The sequence below is a fragment of the Protopterus annectens genome, chromosome 10.part0 (assembly GCF_019279795.1).
Source record: "Protopterus annectens isolate FY-2018-M chromosome 10.part0, PAN1.0, whole genome shotgun sequence".
Classification (NCBI taxonomy): Eukaryota; Metazoa; Chordata; order Ceratodontiformes; family Protopteridae; genus Protopterus; species Protopterus annectens.
The window spans coordinates 1,571,852,961-1,571,876,960 of record NC_056744.1 but is presented as its reverse complement, the minus strand read 5'-3'; the positions used below and the strand labels follow the sequence as shown (position 1 = coordinate 1,571,876,960).

General features: G+C 38.9%; 1 protein-coding gene across 1 annotated transcript in view; it reads left to right on the top strand.

Annotated features, from left to right (window-relative positions):
- Nucleotides 1–24,000, top strand: part of LOC122813744 (serine protease 27-like) — a 248,610-nt gene that overhangs the window by 224,555 nt on the left and 55 nt on the right. The window contains exon 6 of the mRNA XM_044086217.1: nucleotides 23,460–24,000. This exon is cut by the window's right edge and continues 55 nt beyond it. Within this exon, the coding sequence (XP_043942152.1) occupies nucleotides 23,460–23,798 (339 nt within the window). The 3' untranslated portion in view covers nucleotides 23,799–24,000. The remainder of the gene's footprint in view (nucleotides 1–23,459) is intronic.

Genomic DNA, 24,000 nt, shown 5'->3' with positions numbered 1-24,000 from the left:
ATCCACTGGGATGGGTTCTCCTCTGTTGGTTCTGGCTCTGAGGCAAGGTCGGCACAGCTCAACAAGTTGAAGTATGTGCCTGTCCACCCTGTAGCGCTCTACTATCTCCAAATCATGTAGCCCCTGATAGGTTACCCTGGATCTGAACACTCTTCTCCTCCTCCTGAGTCTGAGTTGGTTGTCAGCATTTTCCTCCTCACCACCCTCAGTCTCTAACACATGCTGATAGAGCATATCAACAGCAGCCCCTAACATGTTTTGTTAGATTTGTCTGTTTAAAATTCCCCTGAATGTGTACATCAGTGGTGTAGAGTTTGTGGGAAAAACCAGACTGAAAGGATTTTTTATAGTTTATAGTAGTGTGCTGGGCTGCTGCCTATGTAATTGGCTGATTCTGATACATTCCACCTGCCAGCTATGCTAGTTCTCCTTGACTGCCTTCCTTCTTCAGTTTCCCCTTCCATTTCCTCCCCGTTTAAGCCCTGATGTGCACTGCTCATTCCCAGTGCTCAAATGTAATCAGTTCTGCTATTCCCTGTGTTATTTTTTTTTTTTTTTAGGTCCGGTGCACGCCGCACACACCTGTTTAGCTAAAGTAAACACTTTTAAGCAGAACTGGCCCTCTCTGGATGCAAACACACTCTGCATTTCATAGAAAAAGACAAAACAGTCTCAGCTACACCCATACCTCCCAACCATACTGAATTACTTGGTTTTTACTGAGTTTTGGGGTCAAATAATGGTATGCCACGATTCCCGAGTGGCACCCCTGCATTTCTGATTTTCCCAGCTTTTTCTTTAAAATTTTATTTTTTCTGCATTTTGAGCTAATGTCATCATGTGCGCCATGTCATCAGCTCCTTCAGCCTATCGGAATTTAGCTCAACACATGTGCACATTTCCAGTGTTGTTTGAACGCATGCGAGCGCGAAGGAAACAACTGCTGCTGCTTTCTGCAAAAGATAATTCTTTGAAATCTTATGTTATCCCTTCCAGAGAGCAGGAAGCTAAAAATATTACTAAGAAAGGAGTTGCTTACCATGTGCTCATGATGTTCACTAAAGTGGACAGAAATCGGGGTCTGCAGGAGAAATTTAAAACAGCAATGATGTCCATGATAAAGTATTGCAGACTGGATGACAACAAAGTTTTACATTTGCATTTTGTGAGTGATTCCCGAAGTAAAGAGTATGGTGAAACTATTTTAATTGGCCTGCTTCATGGAGCATTATTTAAATACAAGGTATGTTTTCGTTTTCTTGTTTAGATCTCTCAAAATTCATGACTGGACTAAAGTAGTGCATAATAAATGTGGTGCATCTCCTGGATGCTTATTTGTCATTTTAACATATCAGCTTGTATTCATCAGTGACAGCATTATAAGTCTTGCTTTGCTCTAATCTATGAGCTAAAGTCCAAGTTAACCTACATTTGTCATGGCTCTCAATATTTAAGTGAAAACACAGGAACAAAACCAGAAAAAAAGAAAAAAAAACATAGTGGGCATCCCCAATTAGAGGTCACATTTAAGACTGCTGATATGTATGGTTTACCTAGAAAGTTGGCAGGATAAACCAGTTATATTAGTGTGCATTTTCTGAAAAATGAGAGATGTATAAATGCAGTGCTAGCATTAGTCAGTGATTGGATAATTTTCATCTATTTTCCATAAAATCATTTATTTTATGTGGAACAGAAATAGATGATAAATGTAAATCATACAGATTAGATCTATGATTGGAAGAGCTCTGTTGGAGTAAACATGCAGCTGTCCCCAGTACATGCACATTTTCATAGGCATTCAGTAGAAAGCAATGTTCTATATGATATTTTTTGTAGCTTGAACCATGTCGTATATACCCAACATATTTTTTCTAATGATTCTAGCTCTTTTTTTTTGGAGGGGGGGGTTGAGCATACCTGGATCCCCTGCTTCTGTCCTATCCAGCTGCATAGATGCTCAAGATTCCATTCCTGCAAAGATTTAAACTCGCTCTTAGAGAAAGGATTACCTTAGCATTCACTCCATTCCTCTCAACCTCTTAGCACAACAAATCTGGACAAAGCCTAAAAAGGTTTTGCATTAGCATGCATTTTCTGAAGGATATGAAGCCTGAATCTCAAAAATCTGGCATTATTTATTAATGCCATTTTGCAAAATTCTGTATAGTTGTGAGGTATGATATTGGTTATGGTTGTAGCTTGTGCAGGTGTCTGTGGGGACATTGTGTGTGTTAGCAACTATAGCTTTAGTGGATACCTAGCATCATCTAAGAGACATTTATGGATGATGCATTCAGCCTCAGAGACACAGTATTAGGCACTGAAATACAAAACACTGACAGTGTGTACTCCGTGAGCTGAAAGCTAACACAATGAAAATGTAACGTTTGAGGCTGCATACCACCTGACAGTTCCTTTAGTAATGGCCATGCTTGTTGAAGTATGCAGCCATCTCATCTGTAGCAGGTGTGTGTATCACTACAGGTGTGTCTTTCTCTGCACTGGGGCCATATTTTGGTTGTCTGTTCTTCGGTTTGCATTTGAAAGTTGGTATCCCAGAATTCCATTGGAGTGGGTGGGGTTGCATAATTACATATGCAAATTTCATGTTAATAAGTGTGCAGATTTGTACCTATTTTTCATGGGCCTTTGTCCAGATTTTTGATGTTTCCAGGTTGAGAGGTATGAATATACCCCCTTTCTTAGCTGTGCTTAGCTAAGGGCAAACAAGGGCCACTGAGTTCCAGTGTGATTACAGCAAGCATGACACACCCTCTTTTCATGTTAGCTTCTCCTCCTGCCTACACTGTGGTGTTAGAGCACTTACACAGTTAGGTGCAGTCTGACACTTAGAAGAAATTTGTGATCCAGTATAAATCTCCTCATTTGCATACACCACTGCCTTACTCCTGAGTTACTACACTTACACTGAGCCTTTCCCCTTAGCAACCACTACCCTCTGGTATTGTTTTCATTCTGCATGCCATTGCCTATAATGGAAAAATGCAGATTTCTCTCAAAATTGATTCTTCCCCCCTTTTTATTTTCGCCACAATCTTGTTTGCGCGCTGCTGCTCTATGCTTAAACAGCCTAGATCGACCAAAAAAAAGTTTTATTTTAAACAAAATAAACTATTTTTCATGCCAATGGCCATATATTTGGTCATTGGCATGCCAAATAAATGGAATACATGCTTTATTTGAGGCTGTCATGCCTCCATTTTCTTATTTGCAGAAATGTATTTAGCTAGTAACTGAATACATTTCTGCAGGTTACACTATTCCTGCATGAACACTTGCCTGCTTGCTGAATCACTAATTCACCTCATTTGCATGTTTTTCACCAGCAAATGAGCTAATTAGCATAAGGCAGTAGTTTCCGTGCAGGAATAGTATAGGAATGCTTGTGCACATCCCGGGAGCTCTATACTGAATCACTCGGTTGACATATTGCGTGCAGCAGCTCCTGCACTATTCCTACACATTGTGTAGCGCTTCATAAATCCCGGGGATTGTTATCACATATATCATTAATTCTAGCGAGAAGCATATTTCCTGTATTTAAGCCTGCTGTAAATGCCAATAATGGTTATGATCTCATTCAGGTCCTAGTGTTATTACAAACCTGCTTTCATACCAAACAGCTTAGGCTTCCACATAGCTACTAGTTCAGGCCTTTGTTGCATTTTTTTACTCTGTCAAAGGACTACTTCAGTATCCTGCGTCCTACTGTTACATCAGAACACACAGTACAAAATCTATTCAAATGAGTAAACTTGGTAGCATTCTGGTGCCTTTTTACCTGTTTCACTCTAACTCTTTGTGTTAGGAGTTTCTGTTAAACTATTGAGTTTCTGTTAAACTATTTCTGTGTATCCCATCTGCAGTGTCTTTCTATCTGCTACTGTGCTCTGGAGTTCATCTCTTCTGGACTGTTTTACAATGACATTTTCACTGCTGCAGGCAATCCCTGATTATGACTGCTATCATTTTAGCCACAACCCCCCCCCCCTCCCTTAATCCATCTTCCAGTTTTCCCACTTACACATTGCTTTAGTTTCCTCTTATTCTCATAGTCCATGTTGTTGCACTATTTTAGTCTGCTCATTTTATTCTGGACACTCTTCTGTCATGTCTGATTACAGTATTCAACTGCTGCTGACTTATTAACTTCTCCCACCTCTTTATGGGCCTACTCTGATGTACTGATAAAGTTTTGATGAACTTTATCATCAATGTGGTTGCTCTGTGGTACTGTTTTGTTGCCTACAGCTTCTAATTTATGCTTTGTCCTCCTAAAGCACATTAGTAAAAATGAAACAAGTGTACATCACCAATATATTATTCTTCAGGTCACATTTCTGATTTAGACGAGCATAACAACCAAATTCATTATTTGTACCGGTTTAATATTTGACAGCTCTTAAGTGTACAAGAGGAGTAACACAGGCATTTGCCATAGCTTGTTTCCTGAAGTTTGCACTTCAGCAGGATTCTGCATTGTGTATTAATTTACTAGTGGATTTCAGTGCTTAGAGTTTGCTTACCTGTAGTACTGGTCTGGATAATGCATAATTGAAGACACTTCCATGATGAATGGCGTACAGTTCTAGTCAAATCCAAACGAACTGATAACCCAACTGTCTGCTAAGTACTGCTGCTGACTGTTTCTCGCTTTCTTTTTCCCAGCACTCAAAGCACAGGAAGAGAGCGAGAACCAATCAGTAGCCATCCAGCCATCCATGTCATGTACGTGACTGCGGACGTGGCAGTCTGATCCCCTTCCACTTTACTGTGGTTACAAACTGCATAGTTTTCTGGGCATCTGTACACTGTGCCTTCTCTTCTTAATCTGGACTGCTGTAACAGCAGTCTGAATTTACAGAAACTATTTTTTTCTTTAAACCTGGAACTCACCGAGCACGCATGCGCAGTTCGAGTTCTGGGACTTTAACAGTGAGTCAGTCGGACTTGCAGGTAAGCAGCCAGGATTAAATATTTTATTTTTTTTTTTATTCTTTTTCTTTCTGTTCACAGCTGGGGTGGGGGTGCAGTCCTGCAGTCCTATAGCACTGCTATCTGAAGCCCCTGCTTATGATTTAATTTAAAATGTTGCAATTAAATGCTTAAATACACCAATGAATCAGATAAGAAAATCTGATAAAAGTCATAAAATATACAAACCAAATGTGTACAATATTGTTATTAAGGTGTTGGTTGATTTATATACATATCTATATAGATATATAGATATATATATATATATATATATATATATATATATATATATATATGTGTGTGTGTGTATATATATGCATATATATATATATATATATATATATATATATATATATATATATATATATATATATATATGTATATATATATATATATATATGTATAGAGAGAGAGAGGAGTAAAGGACATCATTTCCTATTTGTTTTGATGAAGTCCTTTTTTAATTTAAAGAGTATGAAAGAGCGCAGTGTTTTATTATGTTTAATGTACAACTAAATTACTTGTTCTTGGTGACCATTGTCGATGTGACTGTGTACCATTTTTTTCTATTTTCAGTGTTTAGCCATCGGTACACCACCTTTCTTACTTGTAATTTGAAAATACGTCTGCAATCAAATCACACATTTAAGTAATGCTAGATTCACCTGTAAAACAGGAAATATAGTCACAAAGAATTATATAGAACAGAAAGAACAAAATCAGCTCGTGATGTACATGTTGAAAGCTATAAACAAACCCCTCAACTACTATAATTTAGACATAGATCTATGATTTTGCCTTCAAATAAGGCCTTGTTTTCTCATAAATTTACTGATTTTCATCATAAAGTCAGACCTTTTTAAAGATTTGTGCATTATTAAATAACATTTTTATCATTATTTGTATAGGATGTAGAACCTGAAGACCGTTTATTCTGAAAAATAAGAAAGTAGTCCTCCTTTTGACCCTTTGGCATGATTTTTAATGATCATTACTTTAATTTTTAATACTCAGATAAATGTTAAATGAGAAGTCATAGAAAGGCACATATGCCACTAAGAGGTGTAGCTGCCCATCATAAACTTTACTTCCTGTAATGCGTTGAGGGTTACTTTGTATCTCTTAGGTTTGTTTCTCTCTTCAGGTGCTTACAAGAAGTTAATACTTTCCTTTGATTCATTTCCTGCACAGAGCAACATACAACAGTGGCTAGTAAACATATGCCCCTTATTTGCAAAATGTTCTTTACCTGGTAATCTTCAGCAATTATTTTTATAGCTAGCAAATTAATTGGTTATTTTTTGGAGGCTGGGCACTGGGACTAAAGTATGAACTGCTTCTCTATCCCTGCCTTCTTTACTGCAGCCACAAACATAGCTGTCTTATTGTTCAAATGCTTTGTGTCTTGCAGACGTTCTGACATTATCAGGTCATAGCCATATTTTTTTTAATCAAGTGATTTATCCCAGATATCCCGGCAGTTTTTCCTTTCAGTTAAGCATGGGATTTGAATCTGATTTTCTAGATGAAAACACTACATAAATTGGAAATAAGCAGCATATAAAGAACCTACATGAAACAGTTTGCAAACACAGTTTCAGTGCTGAAAATATAGTGAACATATACAAGCCAACACCCACAGTATATTAGATTGATATGAAACGTAAAATATTATTTGTCTCAGACTGTGGCAGAGTTAGCCTCCTTTAGACCAAAGAAGTGTAACTTTATCTTCCCCTATATATTAAAAAGTACTTTGAGGGCCATGTGATGCAAGAAATGCATGTGCTGCATGGGACAAAAGCAGACTGATACCTTCCAACATACACAATTTAAGTAATCAGGTTGACTTACTACAGTAATCTTGTGCTATTAATTTCTAGGCTATTACATATATTTATTCACCTACTTTTGTTGACCGAGTTAGTGATCTTCTTTTAGGGAAGACTACAGACATGGGAAATCTGGCTAGGACACAGGGGAATTGCCCTGCTTTTTTCTCCAGTGAGTGCAGCAGGGAATCTTTAAGACCTACCTTTGTTACCATCAGCTCAAGAAGATGGGATTTAATTTTCTCCTTTGACGGACACCACCACAGGAGTGCAGTTCTACTATAATACTACACTACAGTGTTAGTACTGGAGTATGAATCCACGCACCTAGTATGGGAATCAAACTCACAGCTGTCTATTCTTCCAAACATCAAATGTGAGTGTACAACCTGCTGACCCACTGACACTATAATTTGTTAAAATATTCATATACAATTTATATTCAGCTGATACTAATTTTTTGCATTTAGCTTGTTCTACATAAAGTGAACGATTAATGTTTTCAGCATACCACATTTTCTGAAACGCTTGCGCATCCCATGTGAAGTTATGGAAACAAGTCAAATTTTTTAATTTATCAGATAATGATGATTTTCACATTGTATTCAGTTTAAATTTAACTTTGTTGTCTCAGTTTTAAGCTACAATATCCAGTAAGCTGATGCTAACTTATTTCTACACAATTAAAAAGATGCCTGAAGTGGCAGCCTAATTAGCACAAGAGCATGAAATGTTTGAAAAGTTTTCTGTATTTAATAAACAACTTAGAAATGGCCACTTATATAGTTTATTAGCAAACTGACCAAAACTGTAAACTGTTACATAAGGATTTATTGTAAGTAAACTAATTGACAATATAGCAGTGACTAGCACGTGACGTGTTATAAAAATCATGGTATAGTCACAGGGTGTTCCTGCAAGGTGAGTTAAATAAATAGATAATTTTTGCATACTATATGTAGCAGCAGGCTGGATTCATGAAGATTTCATGCAAGTTGGTGTAAGCCTTTTATGCCTGTTCATGTATTTATTGGCAGTAAACACTATGATTAATAAAGGTAATACATAGTTAAAATCATAGAAAGAGGTTTACATGATTTTACATTGTATAATTAAGTACAATGCAGTGAAATACAAACAAGATTTCCACTATGCTATATTGAAAGATGTATATTTCTTAAAAGGAAGGGGCCACACAGTACTTGGTCAGTAGCATGCCATATTACTCATGTTGGACAGTCTAGCATATTGGTTGCATTGTTTCAGCAGGCTGTCTCCTGCCATACTAACCATGTCTTTTTATGCAATGTCCCATTGCTTGGGTGAGGTACGTTTATGTCTCCTATTGCTGCATGGCTCCCTATAACTCCCCCTGGCACCAACAGCATGGTCTTTGAAGATTTCAGTGCCAACCTTGCACTGGTGATAGAGTTCCACGGAAGCTACTGACCCTGGAATGCTATTACTGCAGCCAGTGGAATCTGGCTTGATTCTTGATGGTTGGCCTTCCTCCCTGCATGCTGTTGTCAATGTGTAGGCTTGGCAAACAATAAGGAATAGTCTCTGGATGCATTTCTGTCCCAGGTGTTAGGGTGGTCACACTTCCCAGCTGCCCTTCATGTCCATCCTGTCTACTGTTATAATACTTGGTCTTCACCAGAGCTCTGACAAATTATCCATTTCTTACCGCCAATATCTATTCTCTTTTGGAAAGGCCTTATCATTTTTTCCTCCATCATGCCAGCTCCATTACGTGCCCAAGCCAATAACTGAAGCAGGGAAACCTGAGTCAGAGTCAGGGTTTTATCCATCTGCAGCAGCAGACCTGGCTGCTTTTTTGGCATTTTGTGGTAATGAGAGGTCTAGTCAGGCTTCCACATACTTCCTGCAGCTGTACTACACAGTTTGCTTTGCATTGTGATGGGTTATACTTAGTTACACAAGATACACAGCACCGTAGTTACTTGGTGGTATGCAAATCGAGATATTATCAGAATTCTTGTGAATTTCTCTGGCACACATCTCAGAGGCAGACATCCCATAGTGCCACTAACATTATATGAAGAGAAGGAGTGAGAGTGACTTCTTCTAGATAATAAGGAAACAGATTTTTGGTATATGAATGTAAGAGGAATGTGCTCCTCAACAACAAACAAGCATTTACTTGACACAAGTAGTGTGACTCCAGGCAACAATTATGTATTTACTAGATGTGTCAAACATGCTAGCATGATGCTCCAGGGCAATAAACATATATTTTAACATTGTATTCGGGTAGGAGGCTGTGATCAATAAGCATATATATTCTGACCTTATAGACAGATTACAAGCTGAGGACAAAGAACATACATTTTAACATTATAGGTGGATGGCTGGAACCATGGACATTTAACATGTGTTTTAACATTACAGGGAGAAAGGAGAAGAAGTCCAGGGCAACAAACATATTTCATCATTACAGGTGTATGGAGGGAATCCCACATATTTTGAGATTACAGGTGGATGGCGGAATCCCTGGATAATGGACATATGTTTTAAGATCAAAATTGGTTGGAGGGGAACCCCTATAATGGGCATAAATTTCAATATTACAATTAAAAAGGATGGGAACCCCTTAGACAGCGGGCATATGTTTTGACATTAGAGAAGAATGGGAGTGGACACTGAGCAACAAGCATATGTACAGGTGGACGGTGGATGGAGGGACAGTGGCAGTGGGCAGTGGGTATATGCTTTAACATTACAAGTGCATGGAAGGATCCCTGGACCCTGAACAAATGTTTTGGCATTACAGGTGAATGGAAGGGAAATGCAGTTGGCATATCTTTCTATTATGTCTCGCACAACTCATGTTGCAAATATAGAATATACAACTTGATCAATAAGGGGACAAGAGTATAACATGGCTAGGCTTATAAAGACCCTGGGGCCAATAGCCTAGTAGCCTCCTTTGAACCTATGAACCTATTACATGTGCATAGTGGAATCTCTGGACAAAAAGCATATATTTTGATATTCCCTGTGGATGGGAAGAACTCTCAACAATATACATATGTTTTAAAATTACAGGTGAATGAGTAGATCTCTGGGCAATAAGCATGTGTTTTAATGTTACAGGAGGATGTACGGGAGAATCTCTGTTATAGAAGACAACTGGTGTATGTTTTGACATTACAGGTGTATGGGGGATCCTTATTGCCCTATCGAATGTGAATATGTTTTGATATTGCAGATATATATGGGGACCCTGGGCAGCAGACATATGTCTTGACATTACAGATGGGTGGGGGAAGATGAGGGAATCCTTGGACAACTGGCATATGTTTTAACATGGCAGATGGATGGAGAGGAACTCTGAAAAACCAGCATATGTTTTAACATTACAACTGGACAGGAAGGTGGAATCTTTGGACTATGTGCAAATATATATATTTTTTATTTTCACTTTTTTTTTATCACATTATTTGTTAACCATTAGCTACTCATGTTCTACTGACCCATTTGTTCTTCACAGGGTGAAATCTGTTCCCACTATTCTTTGTGAGGTAAGAGCCATCCTCCTGCCAGCCATTAGATCATTTTTATGAATGGGGCCTAACACCACCCACTGGTGGTGACTTGGACTCTATGTCACTGCAGAGGGATCGCCTATGACCCTAATACTAAAAGGTACCACTCTTTAACCCACCTTCTCAAGGTCTGCAACACTTGCTTGAGCAGACCCGTCTATGTTGCTACCCACAGGTCCTGTTCTAGAGGAAGTGGTCATTGTCACTCCAGTGGAACATCAATCAAAACAAGGTGAGAAGCCACCACAACCATCACTCCTGGGCAAATGTGCTGATGTAAGTCATGCATATCTCATCCATCCTCCTCAGTTCTTCCAGCTTCTCAATCTTGGATCATCTGGGTTGTAGTCAGGGTTTTATCCCTCTATGCCACAAAGTCGCTATTAAATGCCACATGTTTTAACATTGCAAGTGGAGGAAGAAGGAATCTCTGAACACTGACCATGTGTTTTGACTTTAGAGGTAGATGCAGGGGAATCACTGGACAATAACCATATAATTTAACTTTACAAGTGGATGGGGGATTCCCTGGACAATGAGCATATATTTTGACATTACAACTGGAGGGACAGGAACCTTAGCCATTGAACATATGTTTTATCATTACAGGTGGATGGAAAGGATCTTTGGACAAGCATCATATGTTTAAATGTTACAGGTGGAAGGAGGGGGACATCCTGGACAATAGGCATCGCTGGACTTTACATGTGGGATATACTGCTTGGGCTGAAGTGCCTGCCTCACTCCATTCTCTGATTAGCAGGACAAGTGGGAAAGCATAGCTAAGGTTATCACTCTACCACCAATGAGGAGTAGTAATTTGTTAATCTCACCTGGCAAATAACAGAATATTCCAGGGTCCATGGTGGATTGAGATCACAAAGAAGCATTAACCTGAGAGATCATTTGGCGGAAATGATAATTAATATATTGATACAAGCAAATGAATGAACACAAATGACTTCTTTATAGTAATTGTGATAATTATATTCCTTAGAATAAAAAATATATGTGTTGGAAGAAATGAAATATAATAAGATATGTCAGAGTATTAGTGTCTGCTGAAACTCGGGTAAGGACATATACACTGCAAATGTAAAAAAAAAAAATCATTTCTTTCTCGGACCAATGTGCTCTTAAGTCACTTTCCTTGCATTTATATGCTACGTCTTCAATAGTGATATAATTTTGAGTAATTTTACATATGTTACTGCACTACTGTCAAGTATATGAAGATGATGATCATGGAAGAAGACCTGTGGTCTTTCCAGCCCTTCCAACTTTTGCAGGTAGCTCCTACACAACTAATGCCTCACTTGTGCATTGCTCTAGCATTTTCCTACTTGGTCTCAAGTGACGTCACATATCCTTACTTTACACTGTGTCATTGCCTTAAACAATATTTGCCAGCATAAACCACTCTCTCTGTGAAGTAATATTTTCTCTGGTCTAATTGGAAACATTCACAGTTCCTGATGCCATCAAGTTCCGCCCTCCCAGCCTTTCCTGTCAAGCTCCTTTTTATTTTCTACTTGTCCCCAGACAATACTGTATGTCCTAATTGTCTCTCTTTCTCAGTTGTCATCTGATATGTTTATGTGCTCAACTATTTCTCCATTCATATCACCACCTCATCCTTACCCTTCATCATTTCAGCAACTCTGAATGGCATGCTGTCTACCAGCCAGTGCTGTTCATGGAGGATGGAAAACTGTTGAATCTATGCCTCATGTTATGTAGGAATATGTAGTTCCATTAAACCTCATTTGATCAGACCTCTGAGCAATGAAACTGTTTTCCAAAGCTCATGATTAATTATATATATATATATATATATATATATATATATATATATATATATATATATATATATATATATATAAAAGTTAATGACTCATGTTGAGCACTTTAATGGTGTTGCAATTACACCACAACAATGTGATCATGGTGTTAATTATATAATGTAGGTGGGTCTTGGGGGAGAAATGCCCTTCCTGTTGGGAGTGCTGGGGAGGTAGTTTTAAATACGTCATGTCGGTTGTACTTCAGTGAATCATTAGTCCTTGTAATTGTATGCATCTGTGATGTAATGACTGAGATAAATTGTGTTTTCTAGTATGTGAGCTTGACAGTCTGTTACAAATCTATGCTATACACCCCTGCATTTTATTGGCCTTCACCATTGTCCCTTCACATTGAATATCATGATTCAGTTTATGTGTAATTATAATCCCCAAATCTTTTCCTCCAAATACCATATGTATATTTATATCATCAGCATGTAATTTGATCTTCTTCCTCCTCAAGCCCAGTGTGTAATTTAACTCAGCCATACTAAGCAGGAAAGGTGCTGGGACTGAACCCTGTGGCACTCAGCTGCTTACTAACAATTTTCTGACAGCTGCCCCACTCTAACAAGTCCCCTTGATTTGCAGTCAACCAGCCAGCTTCCACTCTACCACAGCTTTCTGGGATACATTGCTATATTCATTTTTGCTCCTACTAACTCCCTGTAAGAGATGGTGACAAAGTCTTTGATGAGGTCCATATAGAATACAATCACAAGATTCATATTATCCATGTCTCTGTGACCCATTTGAAACAGCTGAAGCAGTATGGACTGGACAGAGGTCTGCTTTGTGATGCAGTTGTTGTGTCTTTCAGCTTTTCCCGGTTAGGGGTCGCCATAGTTGAACTCCAGTCCGCTAATGATTGGCAGTTGATTTTTACATGCCGAGTTGCCAGCCCTGATGCACAACCTTCAACAAAGATACGCTCTAGCTGAGAATCGAACCAGACAGCGTCTTATTGTGAGGTGACAACGCTACTGCAGCACCACCACCGTGGTTTTTGATGCAGTACAGTTTGACATTAATCAGTGAACTAGCATTTGAGAAATCAGTCACTGAAATCCAGCATCAATTTTCCATTCCAGATACAAAGGAGTGGCATCTTTACCATCTTGTGAAATGGATCATCCTCACTTACATCTGCATCTCTGAGGTTGCTAATATTTCTTACAGACATTTTGATTCCAGTACCTGAGTCACCCAACTCAGTGTTAAAGTGTGACAATATACATCCTTGTTGCAGTCCTTTACCCGTCGTGAATCAGTCAGTTATTCCAAATAAAATTCTAATTGTTAGTTCATGTTCTGTAAACAGATTCCTCAAGATGCAAATACAAGTGACCCCTTATCTCAATTTCTCTACGAACATATTGCAGTTTGTTATGGTCCACAGAGTTAAAGGCTTTAGAGTAGTCAATACAGCAGAAGAAAACATTTTTCCTCGAACCCTCTTGCTTTTTCAGTTATGTAGTAAATTATGGTAATTTCCTGTCTAGTGCCTCTGCCTCCTCTAAAAGCAGCTGGTACAGCTAGTAGTTCTTGGTCCATATATTACTGGAGTCTTGCTTGCGGCATCTTAAAGATTACCGTGTTAGCATGTGACAAGTGCAGTTGTTCAATATTTTGAGCAGTCTTTAGCATTGCCCTTCGTTGTCATTGAAATATAAATTGACCATTTCCAGTCCAATGACTTCTGCTGTATTTTCAATAATTTGCTGGTAAATTCCAAACAATACTGTAATGGCTTAATTAATTTTTTGCAGGAGTTTAGACGATTTGGTTCTATAGCCTTGCTTTTAACAAGCCTTTCTAGGGCCCATTAACTTCACACTTCACACTTCACAGTGTCTGCCTCTAAATTAGAGAGCGTTCATTTGCACATACCAGTGATGTTAAGGTCCATATATCATTCTTCTATATATTCCTGCCATTTCTTGATAATATATTAATTATTTGTAAGGTCCCTTCCTTTTTTGTCTTTTATCATGCCTATTTTATTTGAGATAATGGAGTAGTGTCCCCTTCAGTGACTCATTCTGTTTGATCAAATTTTGAGCAATTGTCCACTTGCCATAACTTGACTGATTATTCATTGTTCAAATCACCTAATGTTCCTGGATGGAGGCTTGTTGGGATTTTGTGTCTTATCTCCTCCATAGCTGAATTCCTTTTCTACTTATCATAGGATCATAAGGGAATACTAGGACCTTTTAAGCCTAGCCTAGCGTAGCCATGCTTCCCAGAAATATTAAAAAGGTATAGCCTCGTTAGGTTTTGTGGGGGGGGGGGGTATATAAACTTAGGCAAGAGTAGTTGACCATTTACATGTTTCCTCTCTCTAATAGACATAGGTGCCAGCCTCAGGGTAAATTTATGATTACCAATCCATTGATCCAAGTTTCACTTGAATAACTCCAGGAAAGAACTTTACATTTCATGGATGTTGTTCTGTTCCAGAGAAGGTGTAGCCTCTGAGACACATACCCATTCCTTCGGCATGCCCTGTTTATGTTGCAGGTGAGGTTTATGTCCCATATCTGCTGGTTTGTAGATGTACAATGGATCCATAAAAGGTTAATCAAGAGAATGTTTTTAAGCCAGATGTAGGTCACCTCTCAGCGGCCTGTAAGAGGCAGATGACAAGGATAAGGCTTTGAGGCAGTCTGCAGAAGACTCATTTTCTAAAACATTTATTCTTTGCATGAGGAACCTCTGCGGATGCTCCATGTGTTACATACGCCTGGTCAGATACATGCCAAAGGGAGAATTGTACACAATGATTGGTCTTTTGAAGGCAGAGTACAATGGAACAGTTATATCTTTGGACCTGGATGATGTACCCATCTTTATAAGTTACAAAACACAGAAGGATTTCCTTACTACTATAGACACATGCTTGTAAAAGACAAAGTCACCGTCTACATTAGTTCCAAAATCCCTGCCTACTGGTCTACTCTTAAGGATTTATCATTAATGTAGTCATTTTCAGGGTGATGGTCTCATAGTGTTATCTACTTCTTAGCACAGAGTTTAAAACTGTGACTCCGACACCAGATATTAGTTTGTGCCAGTCTTTCTTGGATGGCATGTGTGTGTCTTGGGGGGACTCAATGACTGCATCTAATTTGCAGTTGTCTGAATAGTTGGACAGCCAGAGACCTTTGATGTTAGCCTTGACTTCAGAGAAGTAAATGCCAAAGAGGAGTGGCCTCAGCACTGAACCATGAGACACTGTGCTTGTGACCAGCCTTTTTGTGATGATATCCTAACTTCTTGGGACCTGTCTATGTGCCATGTAAGGGTTAATACCTGATTTGGTGAACTTGTTTGCAATGCCTAAATGGGGTATTGTGTCTAAGGTTTTGGCCAGGTCAAGGTAGGCAATGTGCATCATTGTTTTTGTGACCTTCTCAAAGAAGTGCAGCAGGCTGAGTAGGCATGATCTGCCTTTGATGAACCCAAACTAAGTCGGATCTAGTGTCTGTATGTTTCCTATGTCATCATTTAACATATCCATGATTATTCTTTCCATGGCTTTACATGCTAGACTAGTTAAGTTTATGAAATGATAGTTCCTAGGGCCACTGTAGGGCCCACCTGTGTGCAGTGGGTAAACCACTGCATGTCTTCACTCATCAGTATTTCATCTGTCTCCATATATACCTATCCTGCATTCCTATGATACTGCTATGCCTTTTCACATTTAGATTCATAGGTTCATAGATGTGTACTAGGCTAATGGACCTGGAGCCTTTACAAGCCTAACCCATAGGATTACCCTGGTATTGTGCCATCCGACCTTAGTTCCTAGTGCCTCTGTCGAGTAGGGCCACTGGAGTGATCCCCAGTGTGGATATCTATTTCCCACCCACTCATCAAGATTGCTCTTGAAGAGGGCCAGTGAGGTACTCTGCTTGACATGTATGGGAAGTCTATTCCATAGCATGGGCAGTCTCTGGGTTATGAACCTGTCCCTCCAGCTTGTTCTGTTGATTGTGGGAATGAGGTTGAGGTCTCTGGAGTGTGTGGTGCGGAGGGTTTGGGATTTCTTTAGATGTAGCATTTCTAACAGAGCTAGGTCAGACATGGCTTTGTAAGTCAAGCAGAGATCACCTCTAAGTAGGCAATATGAGACAGACAATAGTTGGAGTTTTTTTAATCTGTCCATATAGGACAAAAGTTTAAGGCCTAGGATCCTCTTTGTGAGGTACTTTTGTGGCCTCTCCAGTTGTTGTAGGTGTCTAGTGAGGTACATGCCAAATGGGGCATTGTACTCAATGATTGGCCTAATGAGGGAAGAGTAGAGGGAGACAATGACCTCTTTCTTCCTGGGTACAAAACCCTTAGTAATGAGATGTGCCACATCGAAGGACTTTCTGACCACAGTGGCAATGTGGTGGTCAGAACAGAGGTTGCTGTCAACCAGTGTTCCTAGTTCTCTTATAACACCTTCTGTGTCCAGTGGACTACCATCAGTGTGGTAATTCAAGGAAACCAGGTTTTTCCCAAGGGGGATGATGTTACATTGTCTGACATTGAGCTTGAGGCCATGGTTCTGGCACCAGTCGTTGGTCTCATTGAGGCCTTTCTGTAGGATGTCAACATCACTTGAGGAGTTAATAATAGCTCCCAACTTGCAATCTTCTCTGAACTTTGTCAGCCAGAGTCCCTTCATGTTGGCCTGGACTTCAGAGACATAGATGCCAAACAGGAGAGGACTCAGGACTGAACCCTGTGGGACTCCACTCACGACTGGTCAAAAGTCTGACTTGGAGTCAGCTACTTTCACACTGTGGGTTCTATCTGTGAGCCAGTTTGCAACCCGCCTAGTGATATAGGGGTTGATGCTTAACTTAGTGAGTTTTTGTCAACCAGGCTGAGATCTACCCTTCACAAAACCAAACTGTGTAGCATCCAGAGTTTAGGGATTCCCTATATCCTTGTTTATTAGGTCCATGATGATGCGCTCCATAGCTTTGCATATCAGACTCGTCAGGCTAATGGGGCGATAGTTCTCGGGGTCTGTAGTTGCTCCTCCCTTGTGGAGAGGGATGACTGTAACAGTACGTTATTCTGTAGGGACAAAGCCTGAGGTGAGGCTGTGATTGAACGGGGCACACAGGTGAGGTGCCATTTCACTCTATAGTTCACGTAGAACACAGCCGGGGATATTGCCAGGTCCCATAGAAGCTGTATTCCTGGCCTTGGATAGTGCTATTTTAACCTGTGGAGCAGTAATACCGGGTGCCTGGCAATCTATTAGTATTGTGATTGGTCCTTTGGGGGGGAGAGGGGTAAAGTTGGCACTGAATCTGTTGGCCAGTATATTGGCAATATCTGTTGGCTCGGTATAGGAGGTATCATTGTGTAGTAGCTCAGAGCAAATCTGGGTATTGCCATGGAAATTCTTTACATAACTATAGAAGGCATTATGGTTGTCTTTAGTATCTGTTGCAATTCTTTTTTCATAGCTAGCTTTAGAGGATTTGATGAGGGATCTCAACCTTTTGTTGAGGCTGATAAGGGAGATTTTCCAGTATTGGGACTTCAACTTATTCTGCATCAGTTTCCTTCTTCTATTGTAGAGTTTGTTTATGGCAGGGGACCACCACATTGGCTTCCTTTTTTTTTTTGAGGAGAGCATTTTGGTTCTATTGTGTATGGCGAGAGCCATGCATTTGTGTACATGTTCGTACAGTGCATTGGTGTATGATTCGGTGGTCATACAACTATTCTCCATTTGCATGGATGCCGTGAAGTATAGCCACCTCAGTTTTTAGGAGCCCAAAGTTAGCTTTGGAGAAGTTTTTCATTTACATCAATATTTCTTATTAACAAACAACAGATATTAAAAATAAGTTAGACAAGTAATTAAGATTCACAAATTCATACAATTATTCAAATCTTTCCATATAAGATGGAAATGTGCTAGGTTTATAGGTTCTTACTAAGATTGCAAAATAAATACATTTATAAAAAGATTTCTGCCAAGTAGACCACCGAGAAACTAAGCCACATTACCCACCACTAATGGGAAACTAACAATGTCCCCCATTAAGTAGAGTTCCCTCATATATTCCAGGTGAAAATGTATAATCATCCATCCAGTCATCTAAACAGGTCTTAAAGTTGGCCATGAAAGAAACGTGCTTGTTGTATAACAGCAGCCTAGTCTAGGAAGGAGGGATGCGTTGAGTTAGGTATTTGTCGCACCAAGTGATTTTATTGATGTGGTCAAATATGTTTAGGTTCTAGAATTGGTGTTTGCTTTACCGCTAGTTTTGTTTATGTGAAGGTGTTCAGAGAGTGCTGTAATACCTAATTCAGTGATTTTTTACTATGCCCAGAAGGCATTGGCATGGAAGGCTAAGCAGAGGTCACGCCTCAGGAGAAAGCATGATACTGAGTAGAGGGGCAGGGCTTTCGGTCTATCAGAGGAGCTAAGGGTACTGAGCACTGACAGCTTTTTAGTGAGGAAACATTGAGGTCTCTCAAGCTGGTTTACGTGCTTAGCAAAGTACATGCCAAATGGTGCATTATATTCAATGATGGGCCTAACAAGGCATTAATAAAATTGAAGTGTTACTTCTCTGGACCATGAGAAGATACCATGGAGAATAAGTTGTACACGATATAAGGATTTTCTAACTACCACACAGCTATGGTAGTGAGAGAAGAGTCTGTTATCAATATTTAAGTGGAATTGTATCCATATTGTAAGCTGTTCTAGAGCTAAAGAAAAACTATGCTGCATTTATTTTCATTGAGGATACGCCCATAATTAATACACCAATCATTTTTTTGGTTCAGACCTTATTTGAAAATTTGAGTATCAGGATAGAATTTGATAACGGCACCCAGTTAACAGTCATCAGGAAACATTATTTGCCATAGTTACTAGATATCAGCCTGCATGTTAGATGAGCATATATCAAATGAAATAGGCCCAAAATATAGCTGTTTGGAACAATGCTGCCTTTTTTTTTTCTATCTTGAGGCAATTCCCCAAGTGTTAACTGTATAGGCTGTTTCAGATCCATCCATGAGACTATGTCGAAACAGATTACCAAACCTCATCCAACATTCACCGTAAATCCACACTACAGTGCAAGAGCATTGTGAGTAGCTCCTGAAAGGATTAAACAAATTTCCTCCTAGACCCCTAAGTCCCAGAGGCAGACAGACAGATACACACATGCATACACACACATACACACACACACACACACACACACACACACACGAGAGCAACAGGAACATTCTATAAAGTCTGCTTGGATTATAAAAATGATTTATGTAAACACTTCTTTAATGAATATTCTAAACTGCCTTGACTTTGCCACATATCTAGGTAACAAACACAATAGTGCCCATCTGTATTAAACTGAAACTTAATTCTAACTTCTTTTCCAGTGCTGGCATTCTATCAGCTTATAGCTGACCATTTGATCTAATCAATGATCTATGGAGTACTTACAACATATTTTAGCATGTTTCCCTGTAATTGAGCTTTACTTAAGAAGGTTAGACAGCCTGTCCTTGTCTCAGACAAAGCTATTAATTATTTCATCATCTTAAGTGCAATGACTATATTTTACTGTATTTTTAATGTATTTAATTAAATGGGCTGCGGTGGTGCAGCGGTTAGCATTGTCGCCTCATGCAAGAGATTTTCCCATTCGATTCTCCCGTTCGATTCTCGGCTGGATCGCCTTCTGTGTGGAGTCTGCATGTCCTCCCCACAGTCGTATGACATTTAAAGACATGCAGGTAGGTGTGTGCATGAATGTGTGTGCCTTCTTTGAAGGTTGGACATTGGGTTGGCAACTTGGCACCATAAAATCCACTGCCAATTATTAGTGGACTGAAGTTCCACTGTGGCAACCCCTAACCGGGAAAAGCTGAAATACTTTTAATGTATTTAATTGGTAATGTATATTTACTGTATTTAGTCTCTAACTCAGGTCAAATCTAAGATAGCTCTGGTTGCAGGTTACATAACCCCCTCCCCATCCAGTAACTGCACCCAGTATTGTAACTGTCTGACCCTCATGCAACTACAACCAAAGGTCATTATCCAACCTTCCAGACTTCAGGAAGTCTAACTGCATAAATTTAAGCAGTGAGTTAATTCCTTTCATATGGCCCAACTCCCACTGGGTATTGCCACACAATACTTTCAGAGAAGGGTGAAGGTTACTTACCATTTTTTTTTCTGTAACAAAAAAGGTAATGAAACCATTCATTTAGACAATCCCCCACTGCCAGACTCAAACCTTTCCATTGGGACACATTCAAGAGTCCATCAACCAATAAAGGACCAACAACTAAGTTGGCTTATTAAAATCAAGGACCTTGACATATCCTTTTGTCATTGGTAAGGTCATCTTATCCTATGTCTCTCTCACTTTCTTGGTCCCAAAGAAAAGTCAACTTTTCAAGCTTAAAAAAAATGGAGATTTGAAGCCAAAGCCAAGGAACACTACAACATTTTAGGGGTTTAAACCAACTCTGGCAGGCCCACCAGGAGAACCTTCGACAATTTAAAGTAATCCTTGTAAGTTGCAAGCACTGGTTTTATAAGATTCCTTTGTTGTTTACTTCACTAACTGGGCCATCTGAATCCCCAGATACTTTAAACACCAGAGGTGACAAACCTGCGAGATGATCTGCCAACTTCTGGGGCGAGGGGCACAAAACAAATTACCTATCTAGGCATAATATTCAACGGTTCAATGAATAAGCTAACAAACTTAGGGCTTGCATTGGCTAATTTAAAGTTTGCCTAATAGACATCAGTGGAGAATATAGAATTTTAGAAAACCAGTTATCTAATGCCTATTTAAATATTGATAAATCATTTGCCAGTCTTAACATGCCTATATAATGAATTCCACATCCTTCCTGCCCTAATATGAAAATAAAGATCTCTTTAACTTTGAATTATAAATATGAATTCTTACCTCTAAATTTTTATTCCTTGCACCATTTCCATGATCAGTAAAGTTAATATCTAATGTGGCAGCCAATTATTTATCCTTAAAGAATCTATATATCATAATAATGTCACCAGTAAGCCAAAGAATGCAAAGACATATATAACCGTGTTTCTTTAGAGGATAAGTTATGTCAGCCATTTATCTGATTAGTAAAAGGTTTCTGAATCCATTCTATCTTCTTTAGTGGCAAAAACATTTAATGCACATAAAGCCCCCCCCCCAAACTCCATAATAGGTCTTATACTTATTAAATAGATCATTAGTAACATTCTACCTCCGCTTGAGAAATATTGAATGGCATTCCTCATAAGGCCAAAACATTTCCTAGTAGTGTTTGTCACATTAGCTTCAAAGTTAAGATTTGTATCTACTATGATACCTAGATCCCTCATTACCTCAGAAGAAACACAAATCTGATTATCCAGGGTGTAGGGATATTGATTATTATTATAACCAAAATGTAGAATGGTGCATTTTCCATTAAATCTCATACCATCGGTTGTTGTCCATTCATTTAGGTTATCCAAGTAAGATTTGAAAAGATACCAATTACTAGCATTAGGTACTGCCCACCCTATTTTAATATCATTGGCAAACTTCATTAACCATATATAGTAAGACTTTGGACATTCTGACATCACTAGACAAAATAATAGTGTCCCAAAGACTGAACCCTGAGGCACTTGCCTAGCCATCAGTCTATGCTTGGAGTAGGAATATTTAATTCTTACTCTGTGTGTTCTGCTAGTAGCTGTTTGGATACCCATTTAGCTACATTGCCAGAGTTATCGGTTCTCATTAAAGTCCTTGTAACTGTTTCATGGGAGATTCACTAAAAAGCTTTCACCAGATGCAAAAGCACATGTTATAAATCAGAGCTAAGGTTCAGAACTTGTTTACAGGAAAACCACAGTGTCCTTTCAAAGCATTTACCCAACATACAAGTAAAAGTAATAGGTCCATAGTTCTCTATCATGTATCCTGGCTTAATTTTCAAAATAGGAACTATGATACCTTCCTTCCACAGTTTAAAAACAAATGCCTCCTTGGATGATTTTTAGAACAAGTAAGTTAAACATGGAATCAACGTTTCAGACATTCTCTAACTAGTATAGGTACATCATTTCTCAAGATCCCTTGAGAGTAATTGCTAAACAAGCTATGTGCAATCAAGTTCACTAATACATATGAGTCAGTGATTGTTTGAGGCCCATCTTTCAATGCTATACTGGAAGAATCATTTAGACTATAGTGTCTTAAGTGCTTAAATAAAGCTTTGTTATTATCTTTCAGATTAGCTGTTAAATATACCTCATGATTAGCTCTTACTCTTTTAATAGTCATGAGGTACATTTTTTCTAAATTTATTGTAATAGTTCCTTTTTTAAACCAAAGGAGAAGTTTCATATCTTCTCTACAAACTTATCTTTTTCCTTCTTAGTTTAGATAACTTCAAGCTCCACTAGGGATCTCTATCACCCTTACAGAGTATTTTCACTCCAACTGGGACATGCTAATCTATGAAATTATTAGCAAAATTGTTAAACACATTCCAGTTCTCACTTATGTCTTTATTTTCAAAACTAGCATACCAGTCCCAAGTTTCAATAGCCTCCTTAATCAACTCAAAGTCTGATTGGTAAAATAGTTTCACTATTTCATAATGCTTAACCAACACAGAACATATGAAAATGACCTTAAGCTTACACTTAAGGGGTCAGAGTTTCCCAACTCATGACCAAGGGAATATCATTTTCCATGTTATGTGGTAATAGCAGTAACCGATTTTCATGGTCTTTTAAAGTTATGCGCTTACATAACACCCTCGCCATCTCTCTGGGTGAGCCCTCATAGTTCCCTATCCCTAAGATGGCCACGTATGATGAATCCACATCCAGAACCACTATTTAATCCATACTAAAAGCAGCTCTGAAATATACATGAAAATAAAGTAAGACGCAAAAAGGGTGAGGAAGTGAGAATGAAATTTCAGAAGAAAGCTTGACAAGAAGAGGAAGTGTTGGAAATAGAATGTTAGTGCCTTCATTAGGTAAACGTCAAACTGATTATTTTTCTACCATGCCATGTGTTTGAGAGAAAAAAGTATTGTTTAATGCATGTATGAAATACAGAATAAAAAAAATAAGAGTATGGCCATGATCTGTTTAACTATGTGCTGAAGGCATTTTGTTTCTTTTTTAAAAACAGGGAGACTCAGGGGGGCCTCTGGTATGCAATGTCGGTGATGTCTGGGTCCTTGCAGGACTGGTGAGCTGGGGAGACAAATGCGCCCTACCAAATCGACCTGGAGTATATTCACGCCTTAGTGCCTACCAAGACTGGCTGCAGACATACGTGCCAGGGCTAGATTTCATCTGGATCAACCAGACTTACACAGATATCAAAGTAAACAGTAAAACATGTAGTGTAGAAGATACCTTAGATATTCCAGATATACCAGTCTGGGGCCATGGAATTTGTCTGGTATGCAGCACTTCTGCACTGCTCTTCAACATGATATTCGCCATTGTGCTGGCTCTGTCCTAGGTTCTAGCAATGAATGGACTGGAAGAAACAGGAGGAAGGAAATAGAAACCCTCATCTCAGTGCTGCATGACAACTTTGCCAGTCTTCATTCTTCACACAAGGACAGCAGTCTCCTGTGTCCTTTGTCATGTAATGCATATATATGCACACCTTTTTCATATTGTCACACACTCACCTTTAAATACGTAAACACACAGCTATA